An 18,024-nucleotide genomic window follows, 5' to 3' on the forward strand; every position below is an offset into this window, starting at 1 on the left:
TGTATAAAATGGTTGCATTCCCCCTAGAAGCATCTTTCCTAGAATTTAAATGTAGTACCTAAGATTTTTACAATCCTGAGTGTGATAAGTAACTTCACTAATATAAACTTTGTAAGCTATAGTAGTATGTTAAAGTATAATCTAGAATGATGCCTTTCTCCCTTCCTTCCTTCCCTTTCTTTCTTTCTCTCTTTCTTTCTTCTTTCTTTTTCTTTCTTTCTTCCTAACATTTTATTTATTTGAAACACAGAGCTAGAACAAGGGTGTGGGGGCGGGGCAGAAGGAGAGGGAGACACCTCACTGAGCAGGGAGCAGAGGGGCAGAGGGAAAGGCAGACTCCTCACTGAGCAGGGAGCCTAACACAGGGCTAGATTCCAGGACCCCGAGATCATGACCTGATCCGAAGGCAAATGCTTAACTGACTGAGCCACCCAGGTGGCCCTAGAATGATGCCTCTTTCTATACAATATATAATGTCTTTATGTCTAAAAGAAATTGGTCTCCTTAGGTGGTTCTAGTCAGGATTTACTTTTAAACTAAAAGAAAATTTTATTAGAGGAGCATCAAATTTATTATTTAATTCTCAGGTTTATTTTTTTTTTTTTAACAAATCAGATTAGTTTTAATATAAGCTCTTGAGAACTAAATTCATGGCCAACTTAAAATGTGAAAGGAAATTAATAGAAAATGTAAAGAAGGAGAAAGCTCTGACATTTTAGAGGACACAGAAGTATAGCCCTCCCACCCCCAGGGATCTTTAAAGTTTATCTAATAATTCTTTCATTGTCTAGATGAACCAAGGCCCAGAGGGTAACCAATTTGCTCAATCCAACATTTATTTAGTATCAGATATTTAATTTTGCTCTAGATCTGTTAACACTCAACTTTATGATATAGCATACTCTAATCAGTAATATATTTCATTCTATAATAATTCAAGAGGCATCAAATTAATTGCTATTATTTACTTTAGAATTATTTTAAGAATAATAATGACATTGCATGATAGACGTTTTACATAAGAATGCATTAATAAAAAGATAAATGCAATACATTGTTGTAATAAAGTGTTTATATAATTGATATCTTATTTATATCTTTTTATATTCTTAAAGCTGTGTCTGTAAATTGATGGCTAACAAAACTAGGATTTTGGTCACTTCTAAAATGGAACATTTAAAGAAAGCTGACAAAATATTAATTTTACATGAAGGTAGCTGCTATTTTTATGGGACATTTTCTGAATTACAAAGTCTACGGCCCGACTTCAGCTCAAAGCTCATGGGATATGATTCTTTTGACCAGTTTAGTGCAGAAAGAAGAAATTCAATCATAACTGAGACTTTACGGCGTTTCTCATTAGAAGGAGATGCGGCTGTTTCCTGGAATGAAACAAAAAAGCAATCTTTTAAACAGACTGGAGAGTTTGGTGAAAAAAGGAAGAACTCTATTCTTAATCCAATCAACTCTATCAGAAAATTTTCAATTGTACAGAAGACTCCATTACAAATGAATGGCATTGAAGAAGATTTCAATGAACCCGTAGAGAGAAGGCTGTCCTTAGTTGCGGGTAGTGAGCAAGGAGAGGCCATCCTGCCTATAAGCAACATGATCAACAGTGGCCCCACGTTTCAGAGACAACGAAGGCAGTCTGTTCTGAATCTGATGACGTGCTCCCCAGGGAGCCAGGGTCAAAGTATTCACCGAAGGACAGCTGCATCCACACGAAAAATGTCTCTGGCCCCGCAGGCAAACTTAACTGAAATGGATATATATTCAAGACGGTTATCTCAAGATAGTGGCTTGGAAATAAGTGAAGAAATTAACGAAGAAGACTTAAAGGTATGTATAAATGATCAGTGGTTTTGTATTTGTCACAGAGTGCAACTGAGTGAAATGCAGTATATAGTATGATATAGAATTTACGCAAATTATGGGCTGAAGATGAGGATTATTTTAAGATTCAGAAAGTCCAGAATCCATATATTATGTAAGCAACGTCAAAATGCACAAGAATAAACTATTTCCTTTGGTAATGGACATATATCTCTTCCGGTAAAATGGGAAGGGCCAGTGTTGGGTCCTTGAGTGAGCCAGTAACAATCATTATTATAAATTAGAAAAATGGTAAGTTATAAATCTGCTTTGTTACCACCTTAAAAACCTCTGTGGATAGAAGTGGAGTATAAGTAAATGTATAAACAAATAACAGCTTCAATTATTTAGAGGCCAAGAAGTATTTGGTATGGAGATAGCCTATGTAAGGTGTATAAGCAACTAGTCTCTCGACAGGACTAACTCATATTCTGGTTTATACATTGGTCTTATCTGAATTTGTGTGGGCTTCTTTTTATCTTTCAAGTTTGCTTTATAAGGCGGCGCTCTGGACAGGTTTCTCTTAGACAAGGTATATGAAACTCAATGTATACTAGTGCCAACCTTCAGATAGGAAGTCTTTTATATTAAGTTTTAAAGAATAAAATGCTTTTATTCTTAAATAGAGGCAACATAAAAGAGGACGGTTTTCATTTATTGTGTTTTGTTTTTTTGCTAGAAAAATTCCTCAAGTGCCTTGCATGCATTGGGCAGCGTTGTAATGAATTGACATGTTTAATAGCATAGATCATTTAAGAGTAGTATGAGCTTTGGCAAGGCACAAGTCATTTGACATCTTTGGACCCAAATTTTCTCCTCTGTAAAATGAGAGAACAGAACAGGTGATCTCTAAAATGCATACTTTCAGTATTTCTATAATTTTACAAAGGTTTCCTAAGGGATGGTTTATCTGTATGGTTTTAATATCAATCTGAATGAATTTCTCAAACGGGAAATTTCTCTTTAACTGATAATAGTATTTACTGATCACCTCTAGTGCCAGGCAGCGTATATTTAGTCCCCACCACTACCCCAGTAGGTACGTATCCTTATCCGCATTTACAGATTAAAAAAACTAAAGTTTAGAGAAGTCCAGCTGCCTAAATTCAGGCAGCTCCTAGGAAGTCAGTGGTGGAGTTCAGATTTAAGTCCAGGTTTATTTACTTCCAAAAATCTTTACATCGAGTTAGCGTGCTATATTCCAATTTCATAGAACCTCCTCTTTGAGTTTCTGGGGCTTCTTATATGAATTTTGTTGACTTCTAAGAAACAAAAGTGTGTTTCCCCTTGGGAATATCTGGGCTTGCTCTTTTTCAAATTTTGGAAATGCTTCTACCAAAGGACAAATACAGACTTCCAGGGAAATATACTGAAGATTAGAATTAAATAAGTTAAGTCATATCGGGAAAGAGATAATCCCAGCTCCTGAGGAACATACAAACATCAGCTGGCCTTCATGTCTATTGGCAGACCTCTGTAGCCAGCGAAATTCCAAATGGTATATGTCCATGGACCCCTGAAGAAATAGGAAACTTCAGCTTGATGGTACTATTTATTTCATAAAAGGTGTGATGCTATTAAACATTAACATGGTAAAAATTGTCCAAAATCAATACAGTTGTATCATCATTAATTTACTTCCAGAATTGTTAAAAATTACAGAATTTCTCATTTTTTAAAAAGCTGTGTTGTTCTGGTGGACATTATACTGGCTATAGAGTGACATCACACATGCCATTCATGATGGTTCGTATTTGTTGAAACTCCTTTAGCTTCGAACACCAGTGTTCCTTTATGTCCGCACGTTCATTCAAAATAAAACCACAATGGTGGTGTGAAATTGTGTTGTCTCCTTGTTGTAACCATGATTCTTTTTATTAGGAGTGCTTTTTTGATGATGTTGAGAGCATACCACCGGTGACTACATGGAACACATACCTTCGATATGTTACTATCCACAAGAACTTAGTCTTTGTGCTAATTTGGTGCTTAGTTATTTTTCTGGCTGAGGTAAGAATTTTCTGTTGTAAAATATTACTGTGATTTAAAGTTACATTAAGAATAGTTTGCAAGACTATATACATATATATGCATATATAATGTGTCTATATGTACACATAGACATAAATATATGTACATATTTTTACATTATATAATGACATGTATAGTTTCATATAGTTTTTGTACTGCTATTTTACTATTTCATATAAAATATACTTAAATCATCTATTTGAAGAGCTTTTAGTAGAGAGGTTCAAAACCTCTAAGTAGAATGCCTTCATATGGATTGAAATTAAACAGTGAAAATTATCCCGTACTCAATTTTAAGTTCATTTGACTATAGATATTGCATTATGGAATATGCAAGTAATGAATCACCACCTTTAAATGACTGTGTCTTTGCAAATTGAAATAAATATGTATTAGTGGCTTGGTAACCGTTTAAGCAATCCTTTCAGATATCCACATCACCCGCTTGCTTGTAGAATTTGTCTGTCTTTGGTGCCACCATCTTGATCTCTTTGTCACACCCCTGCTGTCTGTCACATCACCAGGATAAAACAACAAGGGAGGGAAGTACAAACAGCATAGTAGGGCTGCAAGTGCAGTACGCAGCAATGTAAGAGGTTCTTGAAGCTGAATGGTGGATGAGGCTTCTCTCTCAATGAGGAGCAGCCACCGCAATGCCAAAAGAAGCCTGGCAGAGAATGTCTGTGGGTGAAGTGGCTTTGAGGCTGAATGGAGAGCACTTGCCCTCCAGATGTCTAATGGGGCCAACGAAAACTCAGCACCAGCCAAGGACTTGCCCTAAGGCAAGTTGGGATCAGTTTTGCTAAATCTTTTTGTTTATTTAGATAAGATAGAAATACAGATTTTTTTTTTCTGTGAAGTCTTCCCATTTTTTAAATGTAGGTAGTTGATTAAATAAAAACAAACAAATGAACGCTAGGTGGGTTCAACAAAATACACATGTGGATTGGATTCAGCCTGTGAATGACTAGTTACCCTAGATATTTATTCCAGGGGACACCACTGGATGCCCCTTAGTATACAAGCTAAATCTAATATGAAGGCCCATATTGCCTTCAGGGAAGAAATGTCCCAGGTGAAGAACTGCCTCTCCCGAGACGTGTAAATGTATATGTAACTGAAACCCAGTCTTATAGCGGCTGGTGTTTTCCTACTGTTGGGTTGTTTCTACATAAAAATCATCACTTCTCCCTGACCAACTAAGATAGTGTTACATATCTACAGGTATATACCAAAAAATTGTACATATTATTTCACTTATAAACCATCAGTTTCCATTTGATCCTTGAGTTCTGGTGATATTTCTTCTTTTGTAAATTAAGACACCAGATGGAGGTTTGCGGTGAGTTGCAATATAGTACAGGACCAACTGTGGCATCGCGCGGGCTTGGCCGTGACCTCAGTCTGTCTTGTTAACACTATGAAACTGAGCAAGGTAGTTAACCACTCTGAGCCTCAAGATCCTCACCTACAAAACAGAGATCGTAATAGTACTGACTTCCTAGGTCATTTTTGTGAGTTAAGACACAGTGTGGTTATAAAGCACTTAATGTAGGGCTTGGCACATAGTGAGCAAGTTAGTTGCTGTTCTCATTGATACCCTTAATGTCACACCATTATTATAAAGCTCAAGATAGGTTGAGGTGAGCAAGTCTGTAACAGATACAATGAAAGTTTCAATAATCCCTTTTATACTTTAATAAAAATATGGGGTTGGGTAATTTGACACTCTCTCATGAGTCATAAAAATTGCTTTGAAATGTATTTTAAATTTACCTCATTAATCTCTGCTAGTCATGCCTAATGACCAGCATTAATGTGAATGAAACCTATTCCTGTGCCACATTTAATCTCAAACCAGCCCTTCGTAACTGTTAATGATTTAAATCTCTGCACTGAGAGGTCACATTTCTTGATTGTCCTCAGTGTAGAGAGTTACATAAGAAAAAATGGTCCTATCTGAATATGGTGATGATTTATGTTCATTTACAGGATCTTTGTGCTATCCAGATCCATGAAGTTGAACTTATGCTCCTTTCAAAAGGGTGTATAATTAATTAACTGATTAGTGATTGAGAATTGAAGAATTGAAGAAGACAGTGGTCCTTTGTCTCTAAGTTAGAAACAAAATTACAAGGGAGGATGTAAATGATTAGTGGAGCCCTCCCAGTTATTTTTTGTTGTTGTTTTTGTTTATTATAATAATATATTTTTATTATGTTAGTCACCATACAGTACATCCCTGGTTTTTGGTGTAAAGTTCGATGATTCATTAGTTGCGTATAACACTCAGTGCACCATGCAATACGTGCCCTCCTTACTACCCATCACCGGTCTATCCCATTCCCCCACCCCCTCCCCTCTGAAGCCCTCAGTTTGTTTCTCAGAGTCCATAGTCTCTCATGCTTCATTCCCCCTTCTGATAACCCCCCCTTTCTTTATCCGTTTCTTCCCCTACCGATCTTCCTAGTTCTTATGTTCCATAGATGAGAGAAACCATATGATAATTGTCTTTCTCTGCTTGACTTATTTCACTTAGCATTATCTCCTCCAGTGCCGTCCGTGTTGCAGCAAATGTTGAGAAATCGTTCTTTTTGATAGCTGAGTAATATTCCATTGTATATATGGACCACATCTTTTTAATCCAGTCATCTGTTGAAGGGCATCTCGGCTCCTTCCATGATTTAGCTATTGTGGACAATGCTGCTATGAACACTGGGGTGCATATGGCCCTTCTCTTCACTACGTCTGTATCTTTGGGGTAAACACCCAGTAGTGCAATGGCTGGATCATAGGGTAGCTCCCAGTTATTTTTTAAAAAATGTCTTTTTAATGGACAAAACACATTGATAATGCCATTTACTAGGCAAGAAATGATATCCTATGATGAGGTTTTTTTGGCCAGTGTCCTGGGGGCATTGCTAATAAACAGGCTGTCAAAATTTTGAGTGATAAACCTTGGTGATAGTAGACAAATAGCAATTGTTTTAGTGATGTGCACAGTTATATAGCTAAACACTGATGTTCACAATTACGGCACCTTCTTTGAATCAAAATTTACACAGTTTTTCTTTTAGATTAAGCTTCTCTTAATACCAGTGTGCCCCTTTCTCATTACTATTGACATATCTCATCCGTGTGCATCATGGTGCAGGTGCTAACCCCAGAAGATAGCTTAGTTCTTTTAAACCTTGTTTACAGCCTCATACTCATCATGATCAGAAAACCTGAAGACAGGTTTAGATACATTTCTTCCTTGACAACAGCAATTTATCCATTTATAGTTTTCATAGGTACCATACTTCAATTTAGATTTTATATTTTATAGAGTACATTCCATATGCTTCCCTTTCTTACTTCTTCAAAGTGTGAAACAGAAAAAAATTAGTTTGATTTATGCAGTTTGTTACCACATATCATTGTGTTATTTTGATAAGGGAGTCAGTCTACCTTTATATTTTTATAAGATTTTTTTTTAAAGATTTTTATCTATTTATTCGACAGAGATAGAGACAGCCAGCGAGAGAGGGAACACAAGCAGGGGGAGTGGGAGAGAAAGAAGTAGGCTCATAGCGGAAGAGCCTGATGTGGGGCTCGATCCCATAATGCCGGGATCACGCCCTGAGCCGAAGGCAGACGCTTAACCGCTGTGCCACCCAGGTGCCCCTATAAGATTTTTTTCTACCGCAAAGCAATATTTTCTGAAAGCTCTTCGATATTAACCCCAATGGTTTAGGCTATAAAAATTCTTTCTTTTTTAAAGATTTTATTTCTTTACTTGGGAGAGAAAGAAGCAGAGAGGAAGAGAGTTGAGCAAGAGGATGTGGAGGGGCAGAGGGAGAGGGAGAAGCAGACTGGCCGATGAGTAGGGAGCCCAACATGGGGTTCGATCCCAGGACCCTGCGATCATGACCTGAGCAGTAGGCAGCCACTTAACCAACTGAGCCACCGAGGTGCCCCAAGGCTATAAAATTTCTGTCATGTTGGGCTTTCTAGTGCTGCTGCTTGGCAGTACATCACTGAGTAGGTAGAGAAGAACTGCAAATAAGAGTAGGAGACAAGTTTCCTGCTGCTTCTTACGACAACCAGAGGGTATTGTTGACTGGAGTACCTCAAGATCCTAAATTTAGTATTTTAATTCTGTAACTTTTAAGAAATGTGTCAGAGTACTGCTGTATCCTATTCTTTCATGATTTATCTTCTCTTTGTTAAGAAGGAAACCCTGGGTAGCTTTACATTACTAGTAAAATGGACATGTAATATACTCCCATAATACTTCTGCTATAACTGATTTATTAGATTAATAATAATCATTTTAACGCAGCTTTCCCTAGCATGGGTCTGTGTTTTAGGACATTATTTGATCTGTGAAGCATTGAAATCTGTGTATGAAGTCAGGACAAGGTGTCACTTTGCTGTTACTGCCTGCCATTCATGTAGCCATTTGCTCATTCAACACATATTTTGTTCAGTATGTCAGGCACAATTCTGTGTATACAGTGTGTACTGTGTGTATAGTGAACAAAACAGAACTTATGGGTGGAATGTGCTAATGTACTTATGTTTATAGTGTTAACAAAACATTTATAATACTGTACTCCTTTGGCGAAAACTCAAAATAGCAGTTGTATTTTAATAGGTATTCATTTACATACAGATCTCATTGTGTGAACTAAGAGGTAGCTCTGAATTCTGTGTATATAAAAACTTGTAGAATAAACTGGTTTGGATTCTTTATACCCTATATTACATGACATGTTATCTGCTTTTTCGAATGTAGTCTTTTTTAAAGATTTTTTTATTTCAGAGAGAGAGAGAGTTGGGGAGGGGCAGAGTGAGAGGGAGAGAGAGGGAATCTCAAGCAGACTGTCCACTGAGCGTAGAGCCCAAGGCAGGCTCGATCCCACAACCCTGAGACCATGACCTGAGCACCTGAGCTGAAGTCATCCATCAGATGCTCAACCAACTGAGCCACCCAGGGGCCCCAGTACTGGCTACTTCTTTTCCATCTTGGCGTCATTTGCACAGTTCACGAATCATCATCTTGGTCATTCATGGAGCTGTCCTTAGAGATGCCATCATCAGATTATTACATGGATATGTAATAAATACTGTCTATACCCCTATAATTATTATAATCTGTGCATCCACTGTCCAATACAGCAGCCACCAGCAATATATGACCATATAAATTAAAGAAATTAAGTAAAATAAAATCAAATTTAAAATTCAGTTCCTCAGTAGCACATATAGCCACATTTGCAGTGATCATGTGTGAAGTGGCAACAATATTGAACAATGCAGATTTGGTTCATTTTTATTATTGTATAAATTTCTTTTGGACAGTGCTGATTTAGATTGTACTGTTTGCTAGGTGATATGGATTGAACTTTAAAACCCTAAAAAATAAAAATAAAGACCTTTTGCTCTTCCCTTTTAATCACCCAGGACTGTCACTCAATCATAAACTGCATGAACTTTACAACTTTGAAACATCTTGAAATGAAATGATAGAACTTGCTTAATCAATTGCTCCTATATGCTCCAAATATTTGTACTAATATCATTATATCAAGTCCTTGGAAGTGTTTTTGTTCCAGTCAACAAAAGTAGTTTGGGTTGGCAGTTCTGTGTCTCTCTCCACTAGTGGTCTCTATTCACAAATTCACAGCGTAATAACTCTGTATTACGCTGACTAGAGCAGTTCTTTGGAAAACTGCTTTGGTTATTGTTCATTAGTAAATATTATAAAATATTTGTTTCTGGGATTTATTCTTATCCTGAGAATGTTGGCAATGCCAGCAATATTGACACTTCTTTAATTGGAACAAAGGGGGACTATAATAACCCAAGAGTGACTCAGAAGTGTACCCTTACCTAAGTTCTTGAGTGATTTTATTAGTCTTAGAAAATAGGAAAGCATTTGTACTGGAACACAGACTTTTGAAATAGCCAGATTATTGCCTTGTTTCTTGTCAATTTGAATTTTCTTAAATTTCAAGGGAACAGCAATTGTTTTTCTTCCTTCCTAACACCGTGCATGGAGGCTATGTGTACAATGAAAAAAAGTAGAAAAGTAAGAATGATGACATTAGATTTTTCATATACTCCTGATATGTGAATTTAACTACAACTTGTACATCTCTTTAAAATACAGAACTCCATAATATAATTTCTTAGTTAATGCCAAATGTTCTTTATATGTTTTTTTATATAGTACCATTAGATACTTTGAGTATGAAAGAACACTTAGAGATTTTTATGCTGTGTTAATTTTCAAATTATTTTACTCACAGTTTCTTGTTTTTTCTATTAGATTCTTCGGTAAAGTTAGTTTTGGGAGAATTGTAAAATTACAGTCATTTCTAGTATTACGATTGTGACAGCATTAACACAAGATTGTCTCTCCACAGGATTTAGGAGAATAGGATACCAAATTGAAATAGAACTGAGTGCAGATCTCTTAAATATTGAAGGAACTAAACATATCAAAGTGGTTAAAAAATTTTTGTTTTCTCAGTTATGGTATAGAATATTTATCTCTTAGACAAAAGCTTCAACCTTGAGAAAGCCTGAATAGGACTAGTAGTGTATGTTTTAACCCGAAGTGTATGTTTTGTCTTTGTAACAACCTGCATCTGTAATAAACTGAATTTTTGTACTGTTGAGACATTTTTTTGGACAAATAATCTTTTTCTAATTTTAATTTATTTATTTTTAAGTTTTTATTTTAATCACCTGGTACTCATCACAAGTGCACTCCTTAATCCCCATCACCTATTTCACCCATCTCCACACCCACCTCCCCCCTGGTAACCATCAGTTTGTTCTCTGTAGTTAAGGATCTGTTTCTTGGTTTGCTTCTCTCCTTTTTTATTTTCTCTTTGCTTATTTGGTTTGTTTCTTAAATTCTGCAAATGAATGAAATCATATGGTATTTGTCTTCCTCTGTCTTACTTCACTTACCATTGTACTCTCTAGCTCCATCTATGTCATTGCAAATGGCAAGATTTCATTCTTTTTTTATGGGTGAAATATTTATTCCGCTGTATATATGTGTACTGCATCTTCTTTATCCATTCATCAATCGGTGGAAACTTGGCTGCTTCCATATCTTGGTCATTATCTATAATGCTTCCATAAACATATGTGTGCATGTATCCCTTTGAATCAGTGTGTATTCTTTGGGTAAATACCCAGTAGTGCAATTGTTGGAACGTAGGGTAGTTCTGTTTTTAACTTTTTCAGGAACCTCCATACTGTTTCCCACAGTGGCTGCTGCACAAGTTTGCATTCTACCCAACAGTGCACGAGGGTTCCTTTTTCTCCACATCCTCGCCAACACCTGTTGTTTCTTGTGTTGTTGATTTTAGCCATTTTGACAAGTGTGAGGTGATATCTTATTGTGGTTTTGATTTACATTTCCCTGATGATAAGAAATGATGAGCATTTTTTCATGTGTCGGCTACTTGAATGTCTGTTCATGTCTTCTCCCCATTTTTAAATTGGATTATTTGTTTTGGGGGTGTTGAGTTTTATAAGTTCTTTAAATATTTTGGATGCAGTGTTGAAACTTTTAACTAATTTTCATAAATATTAATATCTTTTCCAATAATTAGTTTCATAGGAATTAGTCCCTTGTCCATTGCAATAAATGAAATTATTTATGACAACTAACTAAACAAATTATCTGCCAGTAGGCTGATATTAGTCTCTTTACAAGAAACAAAATTTATTATTTAAAACATTTAACTGTAATCTTAGCTCTTCTGTGAGGTTCCATGAATAGTTCCTGTTGAATGATGGAGAGAAATGGCAAAGTATTTAATACAGTAAAATTTGAATTCTATTAATTTAACATGTTCTTACCACAAATAATGATTTTTAGAACAATTATTGCAGCTGTTGTACCCAGGAAAGCAAAGCAAAGGAAAATGAAATTGTATTTTGCTGTTGGTTGTGGTGGCATTAGAGGTGGGTATGGGAAGAATAGGTAGAGATGTTGGAAAAAAAATCAAGGTGTATTATTTTATTCTAGGTGGCTGTTTCTTTGGTTGTGTTGTGGCTGCTTAATAAGTGAGTATTCCATGTCCTATTGCAAACTATATTTTATTTCTATTGATTATGTGGGTCTTATTAAATATTGTAGTGTCCATGGTGCTTCATTTCCCCATGGTATTATAGAAATGGAAAATTAAATTCTTTTGTTTAAAATTGTGAGCATGTGCAGTTTCTGCAGCTGTTTGCCAGTTCCTAAAGGATTTAGCTGTGTTTAGTTTCCATAAAATATAATAAAAATATTGAAAAGAACATTTTACATTTAGTATTTTCTCGGACTGCTTAGTAACAGTAAATTTTATCTGTTTCACTGGTGAAAAATGTACTCTACTTCATTGCGATAGTAAGCCCTCGAGATCAAAGGCATAACTCATGCTAATGAAATATGTTGTGTTTCTTCAGACTCAAGTGCAGGTTTGTCTCCATGTATGGGAAATTCAGTGGGAAAGTTTGGTTGCCAAATAACAATTTCTTTTTGCTTTGCAGAACAGCTTCTCAAGAGAAAGGGAATAGTACTCAGAGCATAAATAGCAGTTATGCAGTGATCTTCACCAATACCAGCACATATTATGTTTTTTATATTTATGTGGGAGTAGCTGACACGTTGCTTGCTCTGGGATTCTTCAGAGGTTTACCACTGGTGCATACTCTAATCACAGTGTCGAAAATTTTACACCGCAAAATGTTACGTGCTGTTCTTCAAGCACCTATGTCAACCCTCAACACGTTGAAAGCAGGTATTTGACTAGGTATACAAAATGATACCGCTGATCCACAATCAAAAAGTCCTATGATTTTGTTGGTTTTCTAGAAGGAGCGTTGGGTTTTGATGGAGGCATCTGCCCTGTTGAACTTCCTTATGACTGGCATGCACATTTCTTAGATGCTGCTCCTCGTGTTTCTGTTGGGGATGGGAGTGTAGCAACAGGAACAGGCCTGCTGGGTTAGTTGTCCTTCTCGATTCAGATATTTGGCCTAGCCCCTTCTCGGGTATCTTGTTGCCAATATATAGTATTATTTAAAAGAGAAGAAGATTTGAAGTGACCAAGGGAAATATAAAATTCTTTTACTGATGAAGTCTTCTGATGCGGTAGAATAATCTAGTTTCATGTAACTGCTCAAAGATGATCAAATAAATTTGTTCTAAGGTTTTGCTTTTTGTTTTTGTTTTTGTTTTGGTGGAGGTGGAGGAATAAATCCAAAATACATTTTTAAAGTATTTTTGACACTACTATAGAGGTTGGTAAAAGGGCAAATACTTGCCCTTTAAGATAAATAAGGTCTGAGGAGCTAATGTATAACATGGTAACTGTAATTGAAAACACTATATTATATAATTGAAGTTTACTAAGAGAATAAAACTTAAATGTTCCCACCAAAAAAAAAAAAGGTAAATATGAGAGATTAGGGGGAACTTATTTTGGGTGGCATTAAATATTAAACTAAGAATTCTGGACTTTACCATGTGGTTAATGGGGGGGTTGAATGATAAGATTCAGTATCACTTTGTTTGTACCGTATTATGTTTTATCTAATATTTTCTTTAACTTCCCGTAGACAATGAATTCCTCAAGGGCAAGGAGCACGGCTTATTCACCTGTTATCTCAGTGCCTAGCATTATGCCTGGCACATAGTAAACACTCCCTATATAACTTTTTTTCATTGAAGGAAAACATGATCAGATTTATAAACATGAGTCTGGAATTCAGAAGACAGGCTGAGGCTTAGATTGCCAGTAAAGAGGGTGGAAAGAGAGAACATGGCAAAGAAGGTCCACATCACATGCAGCCAAAAATTAAGAGTAGCCATGGGTTCTGCTTAGGTATGTCAGAAAGGTGTAGAAGTCAGAGGAGAGGGAGAGCATATATTATGGAATACAGATGCAAGGGAATGACGATAGCATGTCCAGTAAACTATCATTAAATTCAAGCTTGCAAGTGTGAGATGTTGTAGTAGGGTGAATCTTACATCAATCTGCATTTTATGAAGGTTTAAATGTAGGAGACCATAACTCAGCACAGTTGCTTAGAATCTTTGTACAATACTAAAATTTTCAAGTCCTTATTTCTCTTATTACATGCTAATTCTTATTTGAGATCTGAATGCTTCTGCTATCATCCAAATTGATCAAATATTGATATGTCTCTTCAAGATTACTGTTTTTTGAGGAATTTATCTTCCTTTATATTATAGGTGGGATTCTTAATAGATTCACCAAAGATATAGCAATTTTGGATGATCTTCTGCCCCTTACCATATTTGACTTCATCCAGGTTTGTAAAAATAAGAATTATTAAGTGTCTTTACATTTGTCATACGTTTAGTAATTAGAAAAAGAGGTAGATTAAGTTTTGCTTATTTTTCTTTTGAGAGTGGAAGTCCTACCTATTGTGTGAATTTTAACAATATCAAAAGTCTTCAAAACGGGAATAAAATTAGTAAATTCAGTGATAAGTCAGAACCGTTTACCTGACCCAAACCTAAGGCAATTCCGCATTTAGATATAATAGCCGTGTGGTTGGGAATGGTTTGAAAGTTGGAATAGACCATCTTTCGCCAAATCACTGTCCACAAAGTATGACGTTTTTGACATTGGCATTACTGTTTGATGGAAGTCACCTGCCTCCAAAGGGCCCATATTAAAAATGAAGAGCTATTCCTTGTTGGGCTACAGTTTCAACCAATCTTATCCAGGAACACATTGGCCCCAATTAGTGAGCCAGCATCCTCACTTTAAGGACCATAATATAGGGACAGAAGTACAGATCCATTTTCAAGCAGATGAGAGGGGAAAGAGCCCTAGAGAGGACTGTCCCTGGGTGACAGATCTGAAGAGCCACCAGGGAAGCCTGGCTCTGAGCATGTATCCCTGGGGTGTGGTGATTGACTGGAGGTGAGAAGGAGATGAAGGTGACCTAGGGGATGCACACTAGGACTCCATGAGTGGCAGGACTTAAGAGTGTTGTGAGTTAGTGACCTTGGCTATTGGACTGGGTTTGAAAACAGTTTCCTGTGTGGCTTAGGTCAAGCAAATGCCACAGTCCCCGTGATCTCCTTGGAGAGACAGCTGGAACATTGCGGCCCATCTTTGGATGAGTCATTCTCTTCTCCCCCCCCCCCCATAATAATACTTTATTGGAGAGGACCTGTAAAACAAAATAAGGGCTACCACATTTGTGTGTGTACACAACTGACAATGGCAGGTGCAGAAAAACCAGATTGTCAGTTTGCCTCATCTGAAATGATTGGCACAATTAAATGCGTTAACTGTTCCGTGTGAACTTTAGCATTTTGGATTTCCTTCAGTTGCTCTGTTTAGAGATATAACTTAGCAGTTGCTGCTGGAATTTTTTAACCGATGCTTTGAGGTCATGCATTTGAAGGAGCATGTTCCGTGTCTTTCTTTAATTGTAGTTCATTAGTTCCTCGTTCTAGGAGTGTAACTGACTGGTCCCAAATATAATATTATTAAATACAAACTGGTACAAACTGGTGCAAACTGGAACATGGACATCTTGACATGATTGCAAAAAGATTCACAAATGTTGGCCTTTGATAATTTTTTTTTTTTTTACTTTCGTAGTTTACTATTTTCTGAATCAGCGTGAAGCTTGCTTCAGAAATCCTGTAGGAGAAATATTTTTTAAGTCTCTATTTTATAAATTAACACCTTTTAGACACATGCAATGACTCTGAAATCCTTTCTGTTATAGCAACGGGAATAGTTTCTGCTCAACTTCTAATGTTGCGGTTCATTAGGGTGGTTTCACAAGTCATTAGGCAGGGCTCTTTTATTTATTTCATTTCCCTATTTTATTTATGAGAGGGCCTCACATTAAGGAAGCATAATATATGACAATTAAATAGCAGTAAAAAATCTGATTAGTTTTGATTTTATTTAAAAATCAGTCATTCCTCACAGGAGTTAAGAAACTTCTCTGGATTGTGAGCTTCTCTGGTTAATTATGTTTTCATTAAAGAAATTTATTCGAGTCACAGAATTACAGGAACAGATCTTTGCACAGAATAAAGCATACCTGTAAACTTCCTTTAAAAATTAATTTCTATTCTTTTTCCTAACACTTAATAACATTTTAGCAAATTTGCTTTCTGGATTGGAACATGGTATAATGGAAATGGAAGATCTGAATTCTATTTCTAACCCTAAAATAAGGTAGATAAATGTGATGATGGTCACTTTCAGTACTCAAGTTCCGTGCCTAGGATTGGCGTGCTGGAAATGGCCCATATATGACACATTTGCTCAGGCCATCCTTAGGTACTAAGGTCAGAAGCTAATAATTTAGCACTGTGTACAAAACTAAAGGCACTGGTTTAATATAGTTGATATTCTCATAGCACATAGAAACCTTAAATCCTGTCCTGGTTTTTAATTCAGAGTGGATAAGAAACAAGTCATTTTAGGCCAGATATATTTCTGAGACAGAGAAAAACCATGTCTTAGCATCCTACCTATCTCCATGTTTGGGTGAACAATCTTTTTTTAAACAGAAGCCGATGTATTTTAAAATATCCAGATCTTCTCTTTTCAGCCTCACAACCCTTAGGTCTTTTTGATTTCTTCTTCTTATCCTAATATATGATTCCACACTGAGTCCTACTACTTCGATTTCTTCTGTGTCTTGCACATCTTTCCCCTCCCCATTCATTCTCTTAATCCCATTAATCCTTTACTTAATTCATTTATGAATTAAATTCCAAACCTGGTATTCATGTCCTTGTTTTCAAATAGATATTTATTTATTTAGCTATCTATTCATTCATTAACTTACTGCAGATTTTAGAGTGATCCTTCATTCTTCTCATCTGCTCTAGTTTCCCAGGCAGTGCTAGGTACCCTTCAGTGACAGGAATGCTTTTGAGCTGCTTTCAGTGGGTGAAAATGTGCTGCCTCTTTCCTGGGACCATGAATGGATGGTGCCTTGCAGGCTTTACAGTCTGTTGATTTTTTTTTTTTCCCTGAAGAAATTTAGGATTTGGGTAAGGATGATTGGGAATTAGAAATCTGTGCTCAGGGGCTCCTGGGTGGCTCACGTTAAGCGTCTGCCTTCGGCTCAGGGCGTGATCCTGGAGTCCTGGGATCGAGCCCTTCATCAGGCTCCTCTGCTGGGAGCCTGCTTCTTCCTCTCCCACTCCCCCTGCTGTGTTCCCTCTCTCACTGGCTGTCTCTCTCTCTCTGTCAAATAAATAAATAAAATCTTAAAAAAAAAAAAAAAAAAAGAGAAATCTGTGCTCATATTTTCATCTTGTCTTGAATTCCTTCTACTTATTTTGTTGTCCTCTCATGAATGCACCTGAAATGACCTTGTTCTTATCCACTGTGAATTAAAAACTAGAACAGAATTTAAGGTTTTTATGTGTAATAAGAATATCAAATATATTAAACCAGTGCCTTTCGTGTGGCCCTCAGTGCCTAAGGATGGTTTTTTATGGAGCAAATAGAATTATTTTTCTCAATGCTTTGACTTCTTTTTCACTTATTTCTCAGTTTGAGCTATGTTCTGGATGATTCTAATTGCTGGAAATTTATCTTGTGTTTCATAATTTCCAGTCGTACCCACCTTTCTCATTCTTTTCTAACCCAGTGTGATATCTTGTGTAGTCTGACTACCCAATTCTACCTATTCTATTGTGACATAGTTGCAGTTTACAACTGTCAACAGCAAATAAAAGACCCTGATCCTAATGGAGTAATGTTTCCATGATGCCAGTGCAATAGCATTTGTCTTTCAGACATACTGGTATTTAATGTGATGGTCCATTTTAATTAAATCATATTCCCTAGTTAATCATGCTTGGAACTTATTTTTTCTCTCCCCCTGCCCCCAAAGATCCTATTTCTAGGAAATAAATGTCTTTGGTTAAAAAACCGTGGTTTGCCATTGATGAAGTCTTGTGGGGTAGTAAGTAGGCCTTTGGGGCTTTCTCATTGTATTGGTGGCATTCATAGGGCAAGAACAGAATAGGGAAGACTGTCCTTAGATTATTGAGTCATCATCTGTACTTGGTCCAGTGTCTGGCACAGTAAAGATTTATCG

The 18,024-nt window shown here is 36.5% G+C and overlaps 1 protein-coding gene across 1 annotated transcript in view; it reads left to right on the forward strand.

The window, feature by feature from the left end:
• CFTR (CF transmembrane conductance regulator) overlaps nt 1-18,024 on the forward strand; it is a 163,885-nt gene that overhangs the window by 92,566 nt on the left and 53,295 nt on the right. Inside the window, exons 14-18 of the mRNA XM_048213069.2 lie at nt 1,116-1,842; nt 3,757-3,885; nt 11,945-11,982; nt 12,451-12,701; nt 14,159-14,238. Coding sequence (XP_048069026.1) covers nt 1,116-1,842; nt 3,757-3,885; nt 11,945-11,982; nt 12,451-12,701; nt 14,159-14,238 — 1,225 coding nt within the window. The remainder of the gene's footprint in view (nt 1-1,115; nt 1,843-3,756; nt 3,886-11,944; nt 11,983-12,450; nt 12,702-14,158; nt 14,239-18,024) is intronic.

The sequence above is a fragment of the Ursus arctos genome, unplaced genomic scaffold (assembly GCF_023065955.2).
Source record: "Ursus arctos isolate Adak ecotype North America unplaced genomic scaffold, UrsArc2.0 scaffold_3, whole genome shotgun sequence".
In the NCBI taxonomy this organism is placed as follows: Eukaryota; Metazoa; Chordata; class Mammalia; order Carnivora; family Ursidae; genus Ursus; species Ursus arctos.